Source organism: Amblyomma mixtum, chromosome 6 (genome assembly GCF_055824585.1).
Source record: "Amblyomma mixtum isolate Tamu chromosome 6, ASM5582458v1, whole genome shotgun sequence".
NCBI lineage: Eukaryota > Metazoa > Arthropoda > Arachnida > Ixodida > Ixodidae > Amblyomma > Amblyomma mixtum.
The window spans coordinates 104,975,469-104,996,040 of record NC_143017.1 but is presented as its reverse complement, the minus strand read 5'-3'; the positions used below and the strand labels follow the sequence as shown (position 1 = coordinate 104,996,040).

Genomic DNA, 20,572 nt, shown 5'->3' with positions numbered 1-20,572 from the left:
CACTTCACTTTCTCACAAGTTCTTGTCGAAAAACTGTAGTATATAAAAGCACTCAGCTGACTTGCGACGAAAAGATGGCAGAAGTTTTAGCACAATTCAAGGCGGACATCTTGCGCACAGCGTTCATTCTCATGTGCCCCGCAGTCTTTTCACACTGAGCAGCGTTTCGTGCAAGAGGGGGTAAATGTGCAAAGAGTTGGTTATGTTAACTCTATGGTGCAAAATGTGGGAACTCGAGATCATTTTTTTTCCTACACTGGCTGCACTAGTGTAGCCAATGTAATTTTTATGATACTTTTGTTACACCAGTGTAGCCAGTGTAGGTAAAAAGAATGGTTGAAGTGAAAAACACAGTATTGAAACGCAGGTTTTTTTTAATGTTCTTTATGATAACGTCAGTGCGGGTCTTCTTCTGGCCGAAATAAAGTTTCTATGGTGTAAAGAGTGGGAACTCAAGGTGATTTTTTTTTTCCTGCACAAGCTACACTAGTGTAGGCAATGCAATTTTTATGATGTTAGGAGAACGTAAGTGACGCCAACCAAGTAAAATACAGGAAAAACACGACGTTTCGGGACCTGCTCGGCCCCTTCTTCACGGTGTGACTACGGGCGAGCGCAGCTTGGCTTTTTAAGCCCCTGTGTGGAGGACCTGCGGGTCAATGGCCGCAGCCCATGGACGTAGGATGAGGGGAGAGTCCCCAGGGAACGATTAACATTCTCTCGTGTTTGCTGTATGTGCCACGACTCAAGTAGAAGCCTCCTGCGTGGGTTAGCTTCCGTTTCCAATACAATGGTGCTGTCGAAGTCAATTGGGTGGTCACACCCTTCACAGTGTTCAGCCACGGCGCTGCGTTGACGATTCATGTGACGGACGTCCGCTTTGTGTTGGTTCATCCTTTCCGCGAAGTTCTTCGTTTCCCCTATGTACGACGCCGGGCAGACGGAACACGGAATTTTGTACACGACGCCCTGGGCCTTTTCTCTGGGCTGCCGGTTTTTTGGGCGGGGGATAAGGCGACCGATAGTGCTGGTCGGTTTGTGCGTTGTCCGCACCCCTTCTTTTCCGAGAATGCGACCGAGCGTCTCGCTCACGCCTCTCACGTAGGGGATGCAAACACGTTTCCGCTTCTGGCATGCGTCTGAGGAAATAATAGACCGGATTTTGTTTTGCCTTTCTTGTTTCCTGATAATGCGCCGGATGAATGAGCTTGGGTAGCCGTTCTTTTGGAGGTCAGAAATGACTCGGTTCTTCTCCTTCCTTTTTTCTTCACTTGAGGAACATATGGAGTCGGCTCTCTTCAGTAATGACGTCACGACAGATGCTTTGTGCGGGATGGGATGGTTCGAATCGAAATGTAGGTACCGTCCTGTGTGGGTTGGCTTCCTGTGCACCGAGGACTGCAGGCCTTTGTCGTGCCTTGTAAGTAGGACATCCAGAAAAGGCAGGCTTCCCTGCTGTTCATGTTCAACAGTAAATTGTATGGCCGGTTCAACTGAATTTAGATGACTCTGGAGGTTTTCTATCTCTGAGGTTTTCACCACACAAAAGCAAAAGCCTGCCTTTTCTGGATGTCCTACTTACAAGGCACGACAAAGGCCTGCAGTCCTCGGTGCACAGGAAGCCATACCATACCAAACCCACACAGGACGGTACCTACATTTCGATTCGAACCATCCCATCCCGCACAAAGCATCTGTCGTGACGTCATTACTGAAGAGAGCCGACTCCATATGTTCCTCAAGTGAAGAAAAAAGGAAGGAGAAGAACCGAGTCATTTCTGACCTCCAAAAGAACGGCTACCCAAGCTCATTCATCCGGCGCATTATCAGGAAACAAGAAAGGCAAAACAAAATCCGGTCTATTATTTCCTCAGACGCATGCCAGAAGCGGAAACGTGTTGGCATCCCCTACGTGAGAGGCGTGAGCGAGACGCTCGGTCGCATTCTCGGAAAAGAAGGGGTGCTGACAACGCACAAACCGACCAGCACTATCGGTCGCCTTATCCCCCGCCCAAAAAACCGGCAGCCCAGAGAAAAGGCCCAGGGCGTCGTGTACAAAATTCCGTGTTCCGTCTGCCCGGCGTCGTACATAGGGGAAACGAAGAACTTCGCGGAAAGGATGAACCAACACAAAGCGGACGTCCGTCACATGAATCGTCAACGCAGCGCCGTGGCCGAACACTGTGAAGGGTGTGACCACCCAATTGACTTCGACAGCACCATTGTATTGGAAACGGAAGCTAACCCACGCAGGAGGCTTCTACTCGAGTCGTGGCACATACAGCAAACACGAGAGAATGTTAATCGTTCCCTGGGGACTCTCCCCTCATCCTACGTCCATGGGCTGCGGCCATTGACCCGCAGGTCCTCCACACAGGGGCTTAAAAAGCCAAGCTGCGCTCGCCCGTAGTCACACCGTGAAGAAGGGGCCGAGCCGGTCCCGAAACGTCGTGTTTTTCCTGTATTTTACTTGGTTGGCGTCACTTACCTTCTCCTAACATTAAATTTCCCAACCAGACAGACTTCTGTCGAATGTTTTCTTTTGAATTTTTATGATACATTTGTCACACCAGTGTAGCCAGTGTAGGTAAAAAAAAATGGTTCTTCTGTAGTGTACTCTGTCGAAATAATTGAACATGCATCGGGATGTCGTTAGACTTGGACGGAGGAAGGAAATTTTTTTTCCTTCCTCCATGTCGTTAGAACACTGTGGTTGCAGGCAGAGTCACTCTACCCGTTTCATAGTTTCTTACATGGAGGAAGGCATGGACGAAGGAAAAACCCATAGGGTTTCTTACCATTACTCTATGGAAAAAACTTCTTAACATAACTAGACGAAAGCTGGCGGCGCTGCAGTGAACTAGAACGCTACGATGGAGGAAGAGAACTTCCTCCATGAACGCTACACTTCATCCACCATGGACATACGCAGGAATGCCGGGAAGATTGGATGCAGCCGTAGAAATACGTGGATGCATCCAAGTAAAAAACTTCGATACAGCCGTAAAAAACAGCACGACTCCTCTCGACACAAACCTCGAAGAAATGCTGCGAAAGTTACCATACCGGCCTAACAACGAATTTTCACTTGCGTTAAACCTGTTGAAGTGGAAAACGCAGTATTGAAACGCAGGTTTTTTTTTTCATGTTCTTTATGATGACGTCAGTGCGGGTATTCTTCTGGCGGAAATAAAGTTTCTTCACCCATAGAGTTTCTATGTCTTCACCACCACGTCAGTGCGTGGCAGTAGCGATGCAGCCGTACCTCGCTGGTGACACGTCCGTGTCACCAGGCTTTGCCGCACTCTAATCTGCGCACAGAGGAGAATATCTCGGCGCAACTACCAATTTCGAGATACAATTCCACTCCAATAAAACTCTTGCTTGAGCTTGCTGGTTCATGATTGAAGATGTAATGAAAACGGTGCGACGAACGGGGACAAATGTAAAACACACAGGGAAGGACTACCACCCTTCCCTTGCTCGGACAGGTGCAGGGCGCTGGTCCTGTCCTGTGTGTTCTACTTTTGTTTCGTTCGTCGCGCCGTTTTCATTACATTTACAATGCGCGTTTTCGGCCCAACTCCAGCCAAGCCAAACACGAAGCCTTATCGAGTTGGTTATATTAACTCTATAGTGAACTAGAATACTATAATTAACTCTATGATGTTACCGGCATTCCCGCGGTGGATGAAGTGCTCTTTAAGAAGCTCGCATAGACGGTGGCGTCAGCTTTCTGTCCTGGCAATATTTAGAAACCCCGTGCCCTGAGGACCTGGACCCTAGGGTTTAGCAATAACAAAGGTTATGTGAGTGATTCTGCAGTGGAAGCTAGCAAAAAACGATTGGAAAATTGGTGACTCAAAAAAGCAGAGAGGTCACATAAGGCTAGAAGTGTAGGATTAAAAACGTGTTTAAAGAAAATGGCAAATTTATCAACCAATTTATTGTACTGTTAAAGGGATATGAGGAAAAAAAACGGGCATGATGGCAATTGCCACCTTCCCGCTTCAAAGAGGGCGCTCCTATGTTCCACCCATCCATTGATCCAGTGTTCCTCCATGGCTTGGAGGAAGGAAAATTCCATGGAAAATTTTATCCTTCCTCCATGAGGCCACGATGCTGGCGACGCTAAAACTTCAAAAGCAAATTTTAAAGTGGTAGAAGACACAGACGACCGACTGCTGCTCATGAAACACTAGTTAAAAAAAAAAGAAATAGGTGGAGTGTCCTTCATAGGCATTCTAATGCTCAGGCCTTGGCGCCCTGCCATATTCGACATTGTTGTGGGAAACATCTGCCGACATATATGCTCATGGAAGAAGGAAGCGTTCAAGCACAACGCTATTACTGCTACTACTGCTACTGCACCAACGCAACGCCCAGGAAGGGCGCTTAACAGCTGTAATATGGCTGCGGCATCTTGCGTTGGGAAGCAGAAACAACCACGGCTGTCATCGCACAGACGGCATTCACAGTACTCCGACAGAAGAATAATTATGACTCCTGTGCTTTGACTGAGATATTTATTAATTTTATTATCACTTGATCAAAGGAAGTTATTTCTTATTTCAATAGAAAATAATGAAAAAGAAGCAGTGCACTTTAGTAGCTCCTCGCGCAGCAAGAGGGCGAGCCTCAAGCGCGCGCTTTATTTGCGTCGAGGAAAAAGAAACGGAAGGACGGGCTGCGCAAGCTGGGAGGAAGCAGCTTATCGCAGCAGCAGCAGCAACTCGCAGCGCAAGCAGCCATGGCGAAAGCCTTCGTCGACGACGCCATCGCGAAAAACAACGTGGTGATCTTCTCCAAGAGCTACTGCCCCTTCTGCAAGAAGGCCAAGAAGATCTTCGATGAGCTGGACGTGTCCTACCTGGCCGTGGAGCTGGACAACCGCTCGGACGGCGACGACATCCAGAAGGTGCTGGGCAGCATGACCGGCGCCAGCACGGTGCCGCGGGTCTTCGTCAAGAAGCAGTGCCTCGGCGGTGCCTCCGACGTCGAGGACATGAAGCGGAACAACAAGCTGCAGGCGCTGCTTACCTCCCACGGGCTGCTCAAGAAGTAGCGACGCGCCGCGAGGACGAACTGTCGACGGCAGTGCGGAACTTCGAACGCCGTACTTACCCTTGATGTCCCGCATCTAGCCTGTACCGAATGGACGCAAGCGCGGACAACGCAAAAAAATTGCACGTACGTGCGTAGTGTGGTTAACTGTGCCCTTGTCACTTTCTGCTTACTTGCAGCGCATTCGCGCTGCTTCGCTGTTGTGCAAAAAACATCTGCCAGCTTACGCGTGTAAGTTGAAGCGGGCTGGCATTTCATTGGGAAATGACATATGGTTATGTAAGGATGGGAAGTTACTTTCGCATTGCTAGCGTATCGGGTGGCGTAATCATCATCAGCCTGACTGCACCCGCTGCAGGGCAAATGCCTCTCCCATGTCTCTTCAACTAACCTTTTCCTGTGCCAGGTGGGCCGCCCTATCCCCGGAAACTTTTTAATCTGATCCGCCCACCTAATTTTTTACAGCCCTTTGCTGCTGCGCTTGCCTTCTCTTGGAATTCGGTTCGTTACTCTTAAGGACCGGCGGTTATCTTGTCTTAGCATTACAAGCTCTACCCAAACCCACTTCTTCCTCTTGATTTCGGCCATGATGTAATTAACCCGTGTTTGTTCCCTCATCCCCTCTGCTCGCTTTCGGCCTCTTAACGTTGCACCTATCATATTTCTTTGCATAGCTCGTTGCGTTGCTGAACCCTTTTAGTTAGCCTCCACGTTTCTTCCCCATAAGTGAATACCGGTAAGATACAGCTTTTATATACTTTCTCTTATGGCGCAATATATACAAGTAGTTTGCGCGTTTTTTTAAAATAATGTGGAAAATGTTTAAAGCAAAGAATGCAGGCTCTTTTTTTTCTTATCTTGATGGCCAAGGCAACAATGTCTGTCTCTGTTACTGTTGAAAGAAAACTAGCTCGAGCTCGTGTGCTGGGCGCGCTTGCATTCACGAACGTGTCTTGTGTTTTTTCGGCACAGTGGAGTCGGGGGTACTTCAGGCATAAACAGGTTAGCGTCGCAGCTGTTTTACGTTATTCAGGGGATCTAATCTTGCTCAAGCTTTCGCATTCGGCTAAAGCGCACGGGTTGTTTTGCCATTTTTATTTTTGATAGGGTGGAATGAAATGATTTACGTCTACGAGAATACATGCGACGAAGTGCCCTTGTTCTACTTTACATATGATGGCTGTGACACACTATTGTATTACATTAGGGATTGTGTACAGCTCGCATCAGAGATATTATTTTGAAAGGCAGAAAGGTCAAGCTAAGGGTTCTTTAGCTGAGGTTTGTTTGCGGAATATGTTGACGAGATGTAGCTCAAGCCTCGCAGTATCTAAGGATGACTTGTAGGCACTGCTCAGTTATTTGCCACATTGTCTTTGAAATGCGCATGCTTGATTAGAGCATGTCGAAAAACCTTTGTAAGATAGCTCATGAATGAAGTTTAATGTGACTTGTTCGCACCTACCACCACTGGGAACTGAGCATAGTGGCGATCGAAATACATCCAATGTCACTGCGTCCTGCGTATCGCGAAAAACTTCTGGCAACCACTAAGGGTAAAAAAAAAACGCTTTGTGAATCTGTCTGCATTCTGCCACGAAGAATGAAAAATAAGGAGGAGATGTAAAAATAAAGACACTATAATGATTGACCAATAGTATTGCAGTAGGCTGTTATGATGTCGCCATCGGTGTACAATGAGGGCTGCTCACTTTATGCACAGACCCGTAACCGAAGTGAAAACCGAAGTACTAGCGCACCTAATTAGCATTTGTTGTTGTTGTCCTCAAGAAGATAATGGCACGTACCCACTGCGGGGGATCGGCCAAGACACAGGCGGCGACTGACAGGTGCTCAAAACGTTAGAAAGTAAAATCAAATAGAAACATAAAAGAGAGTGCAGATTCGATGATTTAAATTAAAAAAAACCAAACACCGAGATTGGTGGCTGAGAACAGGAACGGGGCTAAACGTGCGTTATTCAGAAAGCTGTGGTTACAGATGAATTTTGAACAAGAGTAGCCAGAAGGACGGAATTCAAAAAGATTTTAGGATAGCAGCCTTGCCTAAAAGGAAACTTTGAATGGCGGAGGGCGCATTCCTGTTACTGCGTCCAAGGGTGGAAGCACCAAGGGACAGAACAACGCTAGCAGACAGACCTAGACCGAGCTGTCGTAAAGGGTGCTCTAGCAGGAGCCTCCGTAAAGAGGAGAAGCGGTGGCAGGTCGACAAGAAGTGATCTATCATGTCGAGTTCAGCGCATTTGGCCTAACCAAGCACCTAATTTTTAAGGCGAAAGCCTTTAATGCCTCATCGTTGTCGACAGAAGGTTGTCAGCAGAGGTGTCATGCTTTTCTAGTCAGACCAGAAAAAAAATCTTGTGCACGATGGGATTCGAATCACCATCCTTCCATTCCGCAGCCGAGCGTACTAATGGCTACGCTACCTTCTGCCAACGCATATGCAGTTCTTGTCTAGGACGCCGGAGAGTGTTTGTAGAAAGGCATCGAATCAGACGGATGCCTCCCAAATGCCCTCCAGTGTCTCCAGCATTTAAGATTCACAAAAAATTGTTTACTTAACTAACACCTTAACCCCACATTAGTGACATAAGCAGCAACATCGCGCTAAAGGCTTTCGCCTCATCGCACTTTAGGTAAACAAAGTGCCCCCGTGAATTTTTTTCTTCTTAGTGGGCTGCGCAGTTTATATTTCTTTTCTTTTGCGAAAAAAAAATACTGCGTGGTAAACTTCAGATCGACGTATGAGCTGCCTCTGGCGTCTGCGTTACGTGCTTTGAGGCCATTACCTGCGGGCACTATTTTTTGTAAGCGTACGGCTGCTTAACGACAAGGCTAGCTTTTAAAAGCGCCGATGAAGACACAGAAGAAGACAAGAAAGGAAGCCATAGTAGCTCTTCTCTCGGCGCTTAAAAGAAGCTCGACGACAGATCCAGGGGCGGAGTGAGTACCTGCCGGTATGGACCGTTGATTTGAAGTGTAATTTTCTTGTAATGTTTATGTCCCATCTCGCGCACCGTGCACCGGGAGAATGAAATTTTGTTACTGTGCATGTACTTTGCAGAATTCTGCACATGCACTTTGAGGGTTGTTAATTAGGATGCACACAATCTGTATCAGACCTGTTTCCGTTCATTTTTGTACTTTAAAGGCTGAAAACGTGTGGTTTGCTGTACTGCGCGTGCAGTAAACTGTGAACTTCTACTGCGTGTTATTGGCTTGTGCTGTGAGCCCTGTGACCACATGTGATTCACTGTCGACTGACGCGCGTTCATTCCTGTTTTGGCTGAGCATGGGATCACATTCCTTTCGTCAAGGTGCGTGTGACGCTAGATGATCAGAATTAAATAACATTATGGGTGACAAAATGTCTGTACACGTAACCATGGTACCATGCTCCCTGTCTGGAAGAGTATTGCTCACTACGTCTTTAGATAAGATGTAAAATTTACCCCAGTTGTGATGAGACTCTCTGTTATCTGCAGCACGCTCTCAGAAAAAGCTGCAATGTTATGTGCACGCATCACGTCTGAACGGAAAATTCAATGACTTCGAAAGGGTGGCCTTGTACCGAAGCACACCTCCCACCTCTTCAACGAAAAAAAGAAAAAAAAATAGCGGCGAACAGGCGTGCTCTAATCCAACCTCCCTGGTTCGAACTGTTGCGAGTGACGGATGGGGCACTGAGGCATTGAATGCTTGCTAACCTTCTTTGTGACCGTTCAGGGTTCACACAGTGAGACTGAGAGCCTTTGATGCCCAGTGATGTCGGACGTCAGCGTATCTTCGGTAAGTAAAATGTGTAGTTTCTCTATCCTACACGATTCTTACAGGTTCTTGTAATTTCATATGGTGTTATTCAAAATTATATGCTTCTTGCTGTGATTCCATCCAAGGAAAACAGGTTCTCATGCAGTTTTCTCACAACACCTGTATCGAGCACTCGGAACCAATTGTTATTGCAAAGGCGGATCCTTCACTTGTCCGTTTATTATCGAAAGCGTATTCCCTGTCGTGTGTACTGGAATTTCTCGTACCAACCTTGTCGAAGTGGGGACCAAAGTAGCAGCTGCTTTGTTGCTCGTGTACGCACTGCCGGAGCTCTTCACATGCCTTATTGCACTCAAGACATAGCTTAGCCAAAGCTTTCTGGAAATGTGCTTGTGGTCATTGGTTGTTTTGACACTCAGCAGTAGTGCCAAATTCTCAGCCGTATTACAATTTATGTTGAACTCTATTTTGAACTCAGCCTTTTGAGATGACCTCACAGCATGCATTTATAGTTCTGACAAAACAAGCAGGAAAGTTATTACCGGCGCACTGTTTCATAACCGTCTTAAACATATAATTCATAGTGGCTCGGTAGCCTTTGTGCGCAGCTGTTTATTATTAGTTCGCGGGTTAATGTACGGCAGCATGTCCATGGAGAAAAATATCGCTACGTCCCATTTGCATAAATGCGCCTCGACAACGCTTGGTGGTTTAAATTAATCCGGAGCTCCCAGCTACGTCGTGTCTCGTAGCCCACTGCGGAGCTACGACGCATAAAAGTATTATCAATAACAAGATAAAAACCAAAATAGATGCTGGTTTCTCAGTACCAAGTGCATATATACTCCTCTAACAGCCAGCTAAATTGCGCAGGAAGACGTCTAAAATAAATGTTGCAGCATGCATGTACTCTTTTCTCAACAAAGGGTACTGCGCACATACAAACAATGAAGAAAAGGATACACAACAAGCGCAGACTCGCTAGTGATGACGACTGATCATCAGGCACGAGTCAGCGCTTGTTGTTGATTCATTTGTTGTATCACTGCTTACTTCTGTTGCGTGCATTTACAATCGATTATTGTTAATATGAACAAAGATAACTATTTTAGCAGTTTCTTTTTCTCGTACACCAGTGCTTAATGCTCTTAAACTTTACTGTCACCAACTAGGGGTCATCGATCATGGCCTACCTTGCTACGAAGCGCGGGAAGGCGCTTGCGTCGACGGCTGTAAGCTTGCTTCTCGTTCTTCGCTATTTTATGTGCCTTATTTTACTGCTTAAGTTTGCAGGACATTAAACTTAAAAAAAAAAAAAATGTTTCATCGCAGATTATACAGCGTGGTCTAGAGCAAATATTTAGAATTAATCTGGCCTCTCGGAGGGGCAGTTCGTTTACCTGGAAGTCACGCTGTGTAGTGGTGATGTTCGGCGAGTTGGAGTTTCCTGAAATAATTTACGGTTTTCGAAGTTCTTCACCATTCATAAATATATTAGCTCGTAAGTGTCTAGCCCTTATCAACTCCTCCCCCCAAACAAACAAACAAACAAACAAACAAACAAACAAACAAACAAACAAACAAACAAACAAACAAACAAACAAACAAACAAACAAACAAACAAACAAACAAACAAACAAACAAACAAACAAACAAACAAACAAACAAACAAACAAACAAACAAACAAACAAACAAACAAACAAACAAACAAACAAACAAACAAACAAAGAGATGGTGACAAGACCTGCATTTTGAAAAGGTCATACAGTGTCTTGAGTGCGATGCTCTCAAGCTGAATGTTTTTAGTGCATAAACTGCTCAGTACCTGGAGGCAATTTACTTCGTAAATTTACTTCGTAAATTGCCTAGAGCCGCCGCGGTGGCTCAGTGGCTATGGTGCTCGGCTGCTGACCCGAAAGACGCGGGTTCGATCCCGGCCGCGGCGGCTGGAATTTCTTTGGAGGAGAAATTCTAGAGGCCCGTGTACTGTGCGATGTCAGTGCACGTTAAAGAACCCCAGGTGGTCGAAATTTCCGGAGCCCTTCACTACGGCGTCTCTCATAGCCTCAGTCGCTTCGGGACGTTAAACCCCATAAACCAAACCAAACCAAATTGCCTAGAATGCTCCTCAACCCACATTTAAAATCATGCCACTGAATCCAATATCGCAAAATGCTTCGAAACGATTGAACTTTGGCCGTTCATTCAAACTCATCGAGGACGTGTGGTGAACTGATTATACAGTTCCTCTGAGAGCACTGCATCTCCGCGCAGGGATTGTCGTTCCTGATACTGCTGCTGCTCAACACGGGAAGCTACCAGTCAGGCGCGTTCTTTTGGATGCACTGCATCGCTTTCACGTACGCCTTGAATGGGATGTTCCTTTTCATGCACGGTATCATAGGTGACATGGAACTGACGAGGAACTTCGTAAGTCTCGCTGCCCGTCTATTTCTCTCTTTGTTCTGTTAGGCCAATTCCAGATCAATCGATTTACCTGCACATGCAAAGAAGTGCGTCCTTTTCTCTATTTGGTGAAGATAGCTGCCTGTAAATGCAGCTCTGCATCGCTTTATTTGAGTATAAAAAAAGCCCACTGCGAGAATGACGCATGTATTAGCGATGCAATACTGCACCCAAGTTGTGCGCAAACGCCAGAAATAATGCCTGCCTAGGTGGCCTGCATGCCATAGTGGGCAGGTGGCGTCTGAAGTCTCCATAGATGCGCTTTGTGGCAACCTGCCCACTGTGGCAAGTGACAGTTAAAGATCGATTGAAAGAGGTCACGTGGTCTTCCGACGTCATCACAACCTTTCTTCTCGAGGCACGTGGCAGCTAAATTAGGATAAATTCAGTGGAATTGCCACCTGCCTACCAACGCGCTGCGCATGGGCCTTACGGGAGCTTGGCAAGAGCAACCTTGGTCTCGCAAGCCCGACCGATGGCTGTGCTTGAATTATCTACCTGACGGGGCAGTGGGGTATCGCATAACCACTGCACCACTGCACCACTGGGCCAGTAGGGGTGTGAGAACTTCCCGTGAGCTGTGATTGGAGAGAATGACCAATTTCGCCTAAATTAGCACGTGGGCAGAACGTAGACGAAAAGAGAAGGAGCACTTGGCGGGAGGGATCTCCTCCACTGCTATAGCATTGTGCTATTAAGGGTAGGTTACGCTTAGGTTAAGGGTGTAGTTAATCAGAGTCCGTGTCAGCGAAGATACATGCAAAGTGATCACCAGGGCGCTGGAGGGATTCATTAACGTCATCGCGCCATAGTTTTAAGTTGGAGCGTAAGTGCTTTTCTTTTTTTCTACGTTAGCGGTTGCTCGGTCTCTGCGCCTCCCTGTGACTGTATGGTGTGCAGCGCCGAGATTTGTACGCACTGTGAGGAAACATTAACCGCGTGTCTTTCCCCACTGGGGGAACTTCTCCTCGTCATAGCTGGTGACCTACTTCGGCAGCGGTGGCGCCATGCTCGTTACCTCCTCGTTCTTGGCGTCACCTTATACGACGCACACGTCTTCCACTCTCCTGGCCACCATCATGATTGTGAGTAAAGCTGCAAAAAGGCACTGTGTGAGAGGGAATGCACGCCAGCAACGTAATCTCAGCAGGGCGACCAGATAACGTCTTGAAAAAGAGAGGCGCCGCATGTACTGGCAGCGCCTCGTGGTGCACACGATGAGCACAAAGCGGCTTGCTGTGCACTGACAGGAAGCCATACACCTGAGGCTGTGTACGTGTGCTTTGAAATGCAAAACAAATGCCGTGTAGGGAAACTCAGCAGCATTGAAACGCAGTATTTGCGTGTAGTTTGATAGCTGCCTTCCTGTCACCAGATGCCGCCAGCATGCCAGTGGCTCTAGGCTTTCAGTGGCATTAGCAATGGGACCAGTTGCTCGAGCAACTTGCTAATGAGCGTTATGCGTTTAAGTGTAAGGTATTGTTGATGAGCCACCTCCTCGACTGATATGTTCTTGGCCTCCTTTGATGTTTATTATTTCACCAAAGTACCCGCATTGCCATAGCGTAAAAGTTTGTTAGCTATTCATTTTCAGAATCGCTTTGTGTTGTATTAGATTTAACTTTGATTTATGTCCATTCTGAACTCCTCTTCCACGTTATGTAAACCCCAAGGGCCTTTTAAGGTTAATGAATGAAGTTGATGAAGCCGTTCAAGCTGCTGCGACGTTTTATCCTTGTATATTCTTATTATGTGACCTACACGATGGCCCAGGGATGAGACTAAGGGGGCTGGGCCCACACAGAAAGTTGGTGTTACTATCGGAAAAAATTAGGCTAAAAGGCTTAATGAGATATTGATATGTGTGCCTCTGAAACTTAGCGTTTAAGGTATGTACAAGAAAACATAGTAAAAGGAAACGCAGTTTCACAGGCAATGTAGCGAATTTGACAGCAAAAATCAAGCCCTTGTGCTTTACAGTGCTTGAATTAGTCTTGGCTTTCTTAATTGCAAGGAAATGCAATAATGTGGCGTGTAGAGTACTATACGAACAGGAACGGCGCTAAATTTCTCAAACAGCTAAATGGTGTGTTTCGCTGCTATTGTCGAGGATGTATGATTTACACAGTAAATTGTTAGCTCCGTACAGAACTAGCTGGAACTCCCTTTCAAGTTCCCTCGGCCTGTTCTCATCTCTCATGGTCGTCTGAGATTCAAGCCGAGCGTGCTTATCCTACTCCATAAACTTCAGCTAGTGTGTGTTTATGTTACGTTACGTTGTTCTGGCTGGTCTAACAACGGGAGGACTCTTAAGTCGAAATGTCGGGCTAAAGCTTTGTGTTTCTGCTCAGTGTTCCTTGAGAACTGCGAAAGAGAAGGCGAATTTCTGTGCAGGTTCTTTGTTTAAACCGCAAACTGTTTTGGGACATAGAGGAGCCCACCGGCCCTTCTCTTACAATGGCAAAAGTGCTTTTACTTACTGCCTCACTTACTGCTGACACTGTGATCGTAATTTGCTCTACTCTCTGCTCGGGACCAGAGGCTTAATGCTTAGCGTTACGCCTGAAAGCTGCGGCTCGACGGGATTATTTGTAAAGCCGCTATAAGTAGAACAATGCTCTTTCTTTTTGTAATGGGGAATAGGGTAATGACTCATCGTGAGTGAAACAAATTGGCGTTTTGTCGAAGTTTATTGCTGAACGTATCGGCAGCAATCTTAACGAAGAGTCAAAGACAACTGAAATCAAGCTGCACAGTTGGATGTGCGACTACGATGGCGCTATTAGAGAGTCTTAGCATAGCGGAGACATGTAAGAGTGGGTATACTGAGTTATTGGGCACCAGGCACAATCCCGCATACGTCTACGGTGATACGACTCCGCTATGTCAAAGTTTTCTAATTTCTTACTTACTCAGCTGCAATTGAAAGGTACTCTGATGTGGCGATCGAAACTGCACTTGAGTAATTGTAATTATTATGATTGTCCTTTTGCAGGTTCTTACCCTGTGCTTGGGTCTGGCCATGACCCTACTTGCGATCTTTGTAAAGAAGCTTTGACAGAAGCTTCTTGTTCCAAGGCGAACTGATAGCTTCGACAAAGAAAGGAGCTGTGCACGTGAACACAACCACCGGAGTCTTCAGTTATGATTATGAATCACTACTTTTAAGAATCATCTGTTGGCAAAAGGCGCTACTGGTGCAGAGGTTATTGTTCATAGGCGTTTAAATACACAATAAATTATAATTGCAAGTCCTCCCAACTAGTCACTATCGTCTAACACGGGCTATAGAAACAAGAAATAAAGTTTTGCGCAAATAAAGTTTGCTGCTGTACTGTTAACAGTAACTTGTTGCCTGCAATCCCCCGCGGTGGCACAGTGGTTTTGGCGTTCGGCTCCAAGGTCACGGGTTCGATCCCGGCCATGGTGGCCGTATTTCGATGGAGGCGAAATAAGAAAACGACCATGTGCTTTGTGATGTCAGCGCGCGTTAAATAACCCCACGTGGTCTAAATTAATCTTGAGTCCTCCATTAAGACACCCTCATGGCCCATGTGGCGTTCTGGGATGTTAAAACCCCGCAACCCAAAAACCTGTCCCTGGAAGAAATTGCCGCACAAAACGTGACACAGGCGGATAATTAGATTTGAAAAAAATAGATCTGGAAGAGACAGGTTCCAAATATTTTTCACGACACGAAGGGGCGCCTGTTTATTCAAAATTACGGACTGCTTTTGGAAAAGCCTTAGTATAGAATCACGCTTGTTTTCACTAAAATTCCACGATAAACTCGTGCTCGTTTGTCGGTGGTGGCGAGTCTGGCGACCTCGTCCGAGTCAGTTTTTCGTTGCTTGACGGAGTAAAAAGAACAAACAGAGACGAGGAAGAAATCGCTGTCTGGCGTGTGTAAGCGGCTGTGCGAATGCTGGTTGGTGGACGGTAGACGCGCATTTTGGACAGAATCTCAAATCAGTAACCTCGTTTCTGGGGCACTTATATGTACAACGAGTGAATGACGGAATTCGAAGCGTAATTAGACAGTTTTAGTTTTACGTACATAGAATAGAATACGCAAATCTGTCCGGGGCTGTGCTAACTGACGCGGCATCAGACATAATGATGTCGTTACATCGTCGAGTACATAACTTTCTGAGAACCATGGCCAGAAATCGCGCGAGTCACCGTCTCGCATCCTTTGCATGTTTGTGCCCCTTGGAAACTGCATATACCCACGAGGAGGACAGGCCGCACTGCAACGCACATCATCTTTTTTTCTCGAGCTTCTCGGTAAAAATATTGTCCTTGGGTGTTTCGTTTCGCTGGAATGCTGCAGTTATGTCGCTAGCCAGACATATGTCAACGAGAGCTCAATATACTGCGGAATAATCCTAAAAGTTAAATACCCAATGTCTCTTTGAGTCGACCTTTTGCTCCTGTTCGTCGGAGAAGACGAAGAGGACAATCTAATCGAAGTTCGTCCTGTGCTTTATACTGGATTTCACCACCCATCTTGGGCCATTCGGAGCTCAATCCAATAGGGAGCATACACAACGCCTGGGACCCAACGTTCGCTTGTCCGGCGGCAAATCTTTTGCCATGGGTAAGTTCCGGCCGCAAAAAGACAGGCCACTTTCAGCCATAGAAAAGCAACGTTGGCGGACAAGAAGTGAACGCAATTCTGTCCTCGTCCGTCGTTCGCCAGCACTGCCTTTCCAAGAATGATATGTGCCTACCAAATTGGTGGTGGTTACTTCGGGGTATTCTGGGGAGAGGATACTGGACGCGGGTTGTGTTACTTTTAGTTGTGGGATCACTCTTGGCGTCCAGGGAAAGGGGAAAGGGGATGTGGTGGGGTGTCCAAATTTCCCAGCAACATATCTTGCTCAAGCTCATTTCTTATACAAAGGGCTCCTTCTCATTCTGTGTCGAACCATGCTCTTTTATTTCCTTAATTTCATCTGCGACGTGCAAGACCAGGTTTCTTGGATTATGCGTCCGACACAAGATGAAGTTGCTTGAAGCTTGAAGTTGTGTGCTTGATCGGCAGTCTTCGAGGCCTCGGGCGGCCATGGGAACCGGATTTGCAAGATACCGCGTTCCGAATGGCAGCACGAAGCCCTACTGCGGCATATCTTCAACTATCAGCGCAGTTGTGTCCACTTCTTGTCTTTGTCCGTCGTCCACCAGCGCTGCCTTTCTGCCTTTTTGCCAGCACTGCCTTGAATGCCAACCAACGAGCCCAACGACATATCAATTTCAGGCGAATAAGGACTTAGTTCAGCTACACACATGTGCGACCAGATGTCATTCCTCAGTGCGCTTGTTTGGAAGGTTGAGGTCATAGTTACAGAGGCCTCCAGATCAGGAACAACGGTTTGAATAGCACAGGTGGCTGGGAAAAAGCGGAAATTTTTCGTATGCTAGACAAGCAGCCTGGAATGGAAAGATGTCTTTCGTACTTGCGTGTGCTGGCAATTCAGTAAGTTAGACACCTAAGCCACCAAAAAAGGAAGTTTTTCTCGGCTTCCATGGTTTCGCATATTTAACGGTTGTGAAAACATACGGAACTGGGCACTTGTGTGAAGGACGTTGTCGTGACAATAAGTAGAATAATGTTCCTGTAAGTGTGTCTGACGTAGCTGATTCTCAGTGAGCAAGATAGGGAATTATTTTGTTTGATGTTTATTTTGTACAGCTTATTCTTTACTGTTTATTCTGTACTGAGTCGTGACGACTCTGCTCTGAAAATGCAAAGCATGCATTTGTAAAGGTCTCATCACGCGAAAAGGTACTGTCGCATCGAGAACGAGATTTTATATATCCTGACACGCACTTCGGTAGCAGCCTATGCTCTGTGCTTGCCCCGAAAACACCATGTAGTAAAACTGGGACGCCATTAGGGGCGCGGTGTTTTATAGACAAAGAATGGGCACTGATGTAATCCTTGCTATAATTTTTCTGCTAGAGGAGCAGACCTTGTCACGAGATCATTCAACAACGGGTGAGTCAGATATCTTTCTGCCATTTCGCGTTAAATTTATTTACTTACTAACTTAAAATTGGAGCTTATACGACACTGGCTCAGCAGTGATCTCCACTGCTCTTTTCCAAGAATATTTTGTGAAGAGCGAAAAATTGTCTGTTGTCGGCCAATTTCGCGTGTAAAAAAAGGTATGCGTTTTATTGTGTTTTATTTGGCCCTTAGAGGAGCTGCCGACATCTTTGAAGAACTTTTCAACTTCATGTAAGTAGAACTGTGCTTTGCTTTTGCTTTCAGACGTGTTACTTTGAGTACCCAGCAACATGTATGCGTACCAGTCTGATGCAAGTAGCGATGAGGGATGGCCATGAACGTTTCTAGGCGTTAAAATTTGAGCGCCTATAAGCAAGTAGCCGATAAAAAGAAAATAAAAAAGCGCGTTCAGCACAGCTGGACTTCACTGCTGGCGTGTGGGCACGAGCGACGCGTGCACACTGACATGTTCGGCTTTGAGTGTTATGACAGTGTACTGCTCAAATCATCAAAAGGGATCATGCAATGTAAGCACATGTGTGAGAGTGTGAGCAGCTAGTGTTAATACCTCTTAGGTTGCATAGTTACTTCTGCATAATGCGCGCCGTCCCCTGACAAATGACACACCTACACAGATGGAATTTGTGTGCTGAAAAAGCATTCTAAAAAATTACCGCAAGCGTAATTTTTCCGACCATAATTTTTCGCAGTTGTTTTTAAAGCGGCAAATTCAAAACACTTCGCCGACACTAAACGCTGCAAGATGACCTGAACGATAGAGATGGCACATGCGGTTTGGCGAGGATTGTATGTCCGTACCGATAAAGCTTATTAGATAACCATCCTTTATGAATTTTTTTAACAAGAGAATTTCTGAATGCGTATCTCAGAAAATTTAAGTCACACCGAAGGAAGCATAGGATCTTCATTATTTTAACTGCAACTGCGTCAACGGGAATGCTAACACGACCAATGTTTCACAGCTCGGGTCTATCATTCGCGACAATTACTCGCAAAAATTGAGTCGTTTGTAATGTGTTGATTTCGGCTTAATGGGAGGAGGTAGAAAGAGGGTTGACGGCTGTTGAGTAATCTAAGCATAGGCTGCCTGAAGCGGCTTCTCTTGGCCTTACATTTTTAATGGTCCGCAGACCTTTCGTCAGCGGTCACAGCGATGTTACTAGCCACGGTTCCTGAAGCCCTCTCTGTCTGATCTAGCTTATGCGGCGCAAAAGTATTAGGATTTCCTAACGTCATTGAAGTAGAGTGGAATGCAAGTAACAGGGATTCGGCGCGTTGTCACATTTCATGGTACTACGGCGGAATTCAACCGGACGTATTGATCTCATGGAATTTGAGCAGGAGCATCAGCAGAGGCTGCCTTCCCAGGAGGTGCACAGAACGCAGTTTGACTTACAAGCACGTAAAGTGGGAATTCATTTCCACATCCCGAACATCAGTTAACCCCACTAATTATTACACGCTTTGATTGTTTTGTTTCTCGCACACGCACAGAGCTGTGGAAATTCTGAGCGTGAGTTTGTTTCTTTTCTCTTTATTTGCGGAAGCAGCAGCTGCTGGGTAAGTAAAAAGGAGTGATGGGGCTCAGGAACTGGTCTTAAGTGGGTGCGTTGTGTGGTGACCCGATGCCTTCGTTGTTTGCTGTCCCGATTAGGCTATCGTCCCTTCGGCTGTTTAGATTGGGCAGTACATGTGCTCCGACCAGGCATGGGCTACTGTTACAAAGTTTCGCGGATCGCTGCCGATCTCAACGACGTTAACTGCTGTCCAAAAACAGAGATGAAATCATTGGATCTACATGACATCTCTTTTCATCCACAGAGTGTAGCCAGATTGAGTCGCCTCTTATCAACAACAGCAATCAATCGTTTCAGCTGTTTATATTTACAGCATACTGGAAACGCGAGTGCTACACTGTAAACAGAAATGAGTAAAAAGGGGGTAGGCTGTCTTCTAGCCCACACCCTTTTATAAAAGAGTGTGCTCTAGAGGGCAGTTAATCCCTTTTTTCTCATTTATGTTTAGAGTGTACAGAATGTTGCGCAAATCAGAGAAAATCGAAAAAAAATTCTCTCGGCTTAACCGCGCGTATGTTCGGGCTCAAATTTCGCACAGAGGTTGCATTTAGTGGTCAGTTTTGTTTTATATTACATTTAGGTGGGGTACTTGCCTGATTCGGGCAGAATTATTTGGAAATCCCCATCGTCTGTGGCGACGGAGAACCAAAATCAAAAGACTTCGCAGCAATGGTACGCGTAGCGCCATCTCGCAGCCATCGGAGAAACGAGCTCTCCACCGGGGAGGGCGGTGGTATGGTGGCTAGAAGGGGAGCTCGTTTCTCCGATGGCTGCGAGATGGCGCTACGCGTACCATTGCTGCGAAGTCTTTTGATTTTGGTTCTCCGTCGCCACAGACGATGGGGATTTCCAAATAATTCTGCCCGAATCAGGCAAGTACCCCACCTAAATGTAATATAAAACAAAACTGACCACTAAATGCAACCTCTGTGCGAAATTTGAGCCCGAACATACGCGCGGTTAAACCGAGAGAATTTTTTTTCGATTTTCTCTGATTTGCGCAACAGTCTGTAGAACCTAGAGGACATGTGTTTGTTAGTGGCTATCTATTGGTAATAAAGTCAAAAATAAGAATGGAAGGAACAGATGTTGCTAGCCGCGGTATCTGCTATCGAAACCTGAAGCACCTGAGCTGCGGCTAGCGAGAATAAAAGGACAGGGAGACGGAAAGAAAGCAGGAAAAGAAACGGAGGAGCGATAGAAGAAAAGATAGGGATAGGGCGGCAATATACGCTGTGTACAAATGCAGGATACTTTTTACTCCAATGCTGGCATATTCGTATTTAGACTGTACACGTCGAGCTGAGAACTGAAGGCTCCAAGAAACAACCGCAAGACTGACCTTTCGAAGACATTTGGGGCTAATTTCAGTTCCATTCCTTACGCGAATGGTTTATTGCGGACTGGATTGCCTCACGCGTATGATACTCGTATAAGTGTGAATACCTAGTGAGGTATTTTCTGGGGCTATAAATTCCACCCGAATGCCATAAGACGCGCCTTTTGTCAGAGCGAGAATTAGCAGCGGTCCCCAAGTTCTCACACGTTCCGCTGAGAATTATTCAGAAGAGACAGGAATACAGCGGCTTCCTGTAATCACGTATACCTGCAAAAACTGAGTTGTGTGTTCAAGGTAAAA

General features: G+C 46.2%; 2 protein-coding genes across 2 annotated transcripts; both read left to right on the top strand.

The window, feature by feature from the left end:
* The first annotated feature begins 4,521 nt into the window (after positions 1–4,521).
* Positions 4,522–5,211, top strand: LOC149339892 (uncharacterized). The gene has a single exon (XM_089550600.1). The coding sequence runs from the start codon at positions 4,751–4,753 to the stop codon at positions 5,063–5,065; it is 315 nt and encodes a 104-aa protein (XP_089406726.1). The 5' UTR covers positions 4,522–4,750; the 3' UTR covers positions 5,066–5,211.
* On the top strand, positions 5,063–14,575 carry LOC149339891 (uncharacterized). The gene is made up of 6 exons (XM_089550598.1): positions 5,063–5,190; positions 8,811–8,873; positions 10,028–10,087; positions 11,131–11,286; positions 12,300–12,407; positions 14,318–14,575. The coding sequence occupies exons 2-6, from the start codon at positions 8,850–8,852 to the stop codon at positions 14,378–14,380; spliced, it is 411 nt and encodes a 136-aa protein (XP_089406724.1). The 5' UTR covers positions 5,063–5,190; positions 8,811–8,849; the 3' UTR covers positions 14,381–14,575.
* The last annotated feature ends 5,997 nt before the right edge of the window (positions 14,576–20,572 follow it).